The sequence below is a fragment of the Hesperophylax consimilis genome, chromosome 8, assembly GCF_061612785.1.
Source record: "Hesperophylax consimilis isolate HC1 chromosome 8, BYU_Hcon_1.0, whole genome shotgun sequence".
Classification (NCBI taxonomy): Eukaryota; Metazoa; Arthropoda; class Insecta; order Trichoptera; family Limnephilidae; genus Hesperophylax; species Hesperophylax consimilis.
In genome coordinates this window covers 17,588,011-17,592,854 of record NC_142843.1, presented here as the reverse complement: position 1 = coordinate 17,592,854, position 4,844 = coordinate 17,588,011, and the positions used below count along the sequence as shown (strand labels likewise).

Here is a 4,844-nt window from a genome sequence, read left to right as displayed (position 1 = left end):
TAAGAACACATATTATGAAAATTAAACAGTACCTTTATGTAATTAATCAAATATCGTAAGTTTCGTTCCAATTTCAACGAACTGCTTTTGTTCATTATATCTACCAACTATCTCTTGTTTTTTTTTTCACAATCAAAAAACAGTTGTACTGCAAATTCGGTTTCTTGTCGGCTCCCTTTTCAAAATATAATAACTTTGTATTTCATGTAAAATTAGTGTTTCATTGACAAAATTTGTGGTTTTAGTATTTCAAATAAATTCTCAGCAACTAAAAATGCGTGAAATTGTGCATATGCAGGCGGGGCAGTGCGGGAACCAAATTGGTGCAAAGGTAATTGAAATATCTTTCGTTCTTGAAACACTATCCCTTTTACCTATAAAGTATCTTTGATTTTACACAACTTGTCCAACCATGTACCCGACATTAATGCTCGTTTGTTTAAGTATGCCACAAGCAGAGAACATTTTCGCAGAAATTTGATCTTATTTTGAACAGCGTTCTTTTTTTAATTAATTAATTCAATAAACTCATGCAAATTCTTGTTTTCACGGTATTTGGGAGGCGGGTATGGGCACCGCCGCCCCGGGAATCATTTATTGGATAACCAACACCTCTGCCATATGTCTACCCAAGTAGTTCGCAACGTTTGGTTACTTAGCAGGGGTGCCCGGGAGGTGAGGTTTGTCCAGATCCTGACGGCAGATGCCCACTTACTGCATGGGCAGGCCGTATCGGGAGACGCTGGTTGAGTGGGACCATTTGACCTCTCCCATAGGACTCTATCGATCCATTGCCCTGTACCACAGAGGGAGAAATGGATCGGTACCTCCTGGATACACCGAAACCTAGATTCCTACCCACCCCTCAGACATTTTTCCTTCACATAATTTCCTTTCCTTAAAGAAACCCTCCACACAGCATCCCCACAGATGACATAGGCCATGAGGGAAATTGTTTTCCTCAGGGCCTTCAGTGTGGATCTAATGTAAAAAAATGAAATGAACTTAATTATATATTTATTTGTTCAACAGTTTTGGGAGGTGATATCTGATGAGCACGGCATTGAACCAACAGGCACCTACAGTGGAGACTCTGACTTGCAGCTCGAGCGCATAAACGTCTACTACAATGAAGCCATCGCCGGAAAATACGTCCCTAGAGCCGTCCTCGTCGATCTGGAGCCTGGCACTATGGACTCAGTGAGATCTGGGCCGTTCGGGCAAATCTTCCGCCCAGATAACTTTGTATTCGGCCAGTCTGGAGCTGGTAACAACTGGGCAAAAGGATACTACACTGAAGGTGCAGAGTTGGTTGATTCCGTGCTCGATGTCGTACGCAAAGAAGCTGAAGGCTGCGACTGTCTTCAAGGCTTCCAAATGACTCACTCTCTAGGCGGTGGCACCGGCGCTGGTCTAGGGACATTACTCATCTCCAAGATCAGAGAAGAATACCCTGATCGTATTATGAATACCTTCAGTGTTGTCCCATCCCCTAAAGTATCTGATACTGTTGTAGAACCGTACAATGCAACTCTGTCAGTCCATCAGCTGGTGGAAAATACTGATGAATGTTTCTGCATTGACAACGAAGCTCTGTACGATATTTGCTTCAGAACTCTGAAGCTTGCAACTCCCACGTATGGAGATTTGAACCATCTGGTTTCAGCGACCATGTCTGGCGTGACTACCTGCCTGCGCTTTCCTGGACAGCTGAATGCAGATTTGAGGAAGCTGGCCGTGAACATGGTACCTTTCCCCCGACTTCATTTCTTCATCCCCGGGTTCGTTCCTTTGACTTCTCGTGGAAGCCAGCAGTACCGCGCATTGACAGTGCCCGAGTTAACACAGCAAATGTTTGATGCCAAGAACATGATGGCGGCTTGCGACCCTCGCCACGGTCGCTACCTCACCGTGGCAGCCATTTTCCGAGGCAGAATGTCCATGAAGGAAGTAGATGAACAGATGCTCAATATTCAGAACAAGAATTCTTCTTACTTCGCTGAATGGATTCCTAATAATGTGAAGACCGCAGTTTGCGATATCCCGCCAAGGGGATTGAAGATGTCGGCAACGTTCATCGGGAACTCCACTGCGATTCAAGAGCTCTTCAAGAGGGTTTCGGAGCAGTTCACAGCCATGTTCAGGCGCAAGGCTTTCCTGCATTGGTACACCGGGGAAGGTATGGACGAGATGGAATTCACAGAGGCGGAGAGTAACATGAATGATCTGGTTTCAGAGTACCAACAGTACCAGGAGGCCAGCGCTGAAGAGGAGGGTGAATTCGATGAAGAAGAAGAAGGCGGAGAAGATTGAAACTCTATTAGTAATACTCTTTGAGTGGATCATTTATCTACTTAATACTTCTCATTCGTTAATATGTATAATCACGATTTTTTTGATACTGTAAACTTAATTTTTTTTTTTTACACACTCATTGGTCACATTGTGCTTGATTAGAAAGAGCTTCCCTCACCCGCGAAGATGAATTGTTATCTTATGTTTAAAAACTTTAAATCTCATGTATTTGTTTCTGACAAAATAAATAGTACAAATATTTGATGTCGTTTTACTTTATCAAATTTAAAATTGTTTGGTTGATAATTATTCGAGTGATCTTCGACTCACCCAAAATGTCTGTTTTTTAAACGGCGCGTGTTGTGACTTCCGAAGACTGAGCAACATAAAACTAAAAACAACTATCATTAATCGAGTTGTTTCTTAGGTTAGGTTCTTTTTCTTCTTGTATGATGTTTTATTTTGTTTATTTGGCTGTTAGAAATAACGAGTTTCTAAACGTTCTGAATAATGTTAATCTAATGTAAATACCAGTTCCAGCGAGAAATCTTGCGTGACGTCATCGTTCTAGTAACTTCTGTATTTCTCGTCTTCAAACAAGACGAATAAAAAGGAAGAGGACGAACGTTGATGACGTCCGTACAAACTCTCGCTGGGACTATTTTAAACAAGTTTAAGTCGCGTTTAAAGTAGGGTATAAGTAGGCATTTATTTAAAAATGTGCTTTTGAAATTAGCCTATATTATTATGTTGCCTTGATGATTATTATGACCTTGATTATGGTCAGTGTATATCTTGTATAATTACATATAGTACACTATTAATTCACTGTATAACTATTTGTATTTTTATCGACCAAACATAGAGAGACCCAGTTTTTAGGTTAGTACGAACAAATTTTTAACCCTTTGGAATACCGATTTTAATTCCAGATGATAAAATGAAAACTCCGCGAAAATAATTGTTGGCTGAATTATCCCCACACACTGTTTTAAGTAGAGCCCGGCGGATTAAGGGAGGTCTCCTTAATATTCCTAAAAAACCTGAACAATATCAAAATAAATCAGGCTTAACGGCAGCAGCTTTGGAAATGTCACGTGTCCTTATTTATGAAGTACTTTTCTCACGTTGTATTTTCCAGTGTAATTAAAAATGGAAGAGATTTCTAGCAACTGAGCCTCGCTGCCAGATGACAAAGTCCCAAATAAACCAAAAGACGTTTAAGTTTTATAAATTTCATTTTAAATGTGGAGTGATTATTTAATTAACCCGTGATTATTGAGTATCATCTTAAGAAAAATTGTGATGCAATGGAAACAACGATGAAGAACACAGCATAAACTATGCATGGGAAAATCACATTAAATTATTCCTAATATGTAGGCTAGAGCTATGTAATTAGAGGCGCTATTACGTATTAATCACTCGTCGAAACGTGTTCCGACACTAGAACGCGATAAGCGGTGCGAGTAGATCGGATTCCATAGTTTTTGTTAGAGCGGTCTGAGAGTTGGAGGTCACTTGGAGGAACCTATTTTTTGGGTTCATGTTCATGTACCTTTTTTTGCGAATAAATATTATTGAAAAGTTTTTTTCCTTCTTTAATTTCGAAATTATTTTAAAATGTCGACTAATAATCTGAACTAAATATGACCAAGATCATAAAATAAGTGAAAGCCAAATCAATAATTCCAAAAAAGGTTTTGCCTCAAATATTTGTGCAAACATGAAAACTGGAGCAGGGCAGCAATGTTTTAGTTTTTCGTGGCTGATGGAAAACAAAAACGCTATGTCCCCGACTCAGTTTTTGTTTTTTGTTTTTGGTTTATGCGAAACTGTACAAGAGTTCCAACTGCTCCCAAAAGTCTTGAGCCAGTGAGACTATGGCATCCCCAATTAGTATGTTGTGAGTCTAATGTCATTGAGGAAGGGAAGGAGATTGGGAATAGGAAGGTGGGGGAAAACCTGGATATTCATGTCTTGTCACCAAACACGGCCAAAGCCATTTCAAGCAATGTTTCAATTCTAAATGGCGGTCTACCAGGGCGATACTGATAGTATCTTCCTATATATTTTTTTTATGAGGAATTTGTGAAATAACACAAGTAATCAAATAAAATTTACTTGCGCACGCCGGGATTTGAAACCGTGACCTCCAGCTTGCTAAACGAAAGCCTTACCCCTCGATCACGGAGGCCGTCGTTATGTCCGATGTTTTGAAATAATTTGACAGGAGACCCCACTTAAGTTATTATTCTAAAATCAATAAAATATTTGTTCAGCTTCTGATAAAATCCTCCTTCAAAATATATCAAAAATTGGTGTGACGGGTATTTTCTTAAAACGTTAATTTTAATGTTTTAATGCATTTAGTAAAATCTATATTTGGTTTTTGAAAAAAAATTACGTAAAAATATTTTTTTTTGTTCGTCGTAACCGCGAAAAACGTGTTAAATATATACCCTCACACATTCCAAAATATTTTAATATTCGTTATTATATAACCAACTGCGTACAAAAATATTTTAGGGGGATACTGTTAGTAATAA

General features: G+C 39.1%; 1 protein-coding gene across 1 annotated transcript; it reads left to right on the top strand.

The window, feature by feature from the left end:
* The first annotated feature begins 274 nt into the window (after window positions 1-274).
* LOC149421661 (tubulin beta chain-like) lies at window positions 275-2,313 on the top strand. The gene is made up of 2 exons (XM_089634968.1): window positions 275-331; window positions 1,033-2,313. The coding sequence occupies exons 1-2, from the start codon at window positions 275-277 to the stop codon at window positions 2,311-2,313; spliced, it is 1,338 nt and encodes a 445-aa protein (XP_089491094.1).
* The last annotated feature ends 2,531 nt before the right edge of the window (window positions 2,314-4,844 follow it).

Excerpts from the sequence above, each read along its gene's own strand:
- LOC149421661 (XM_089634968.1), top strand. The coding sequence starts at position 275 with ATGCGTGAAATTGTGCATATGCAGGCGGGGCAGTGCGGGAACCAAATT. Across the intron at positions 332-1,032 it reads GGAACCAAATTGGTGCAAAG|TTTTGGGAGGTGATATCTGA; the intron begins GTAATTGAAATA and ends TTTGTTCAACAG.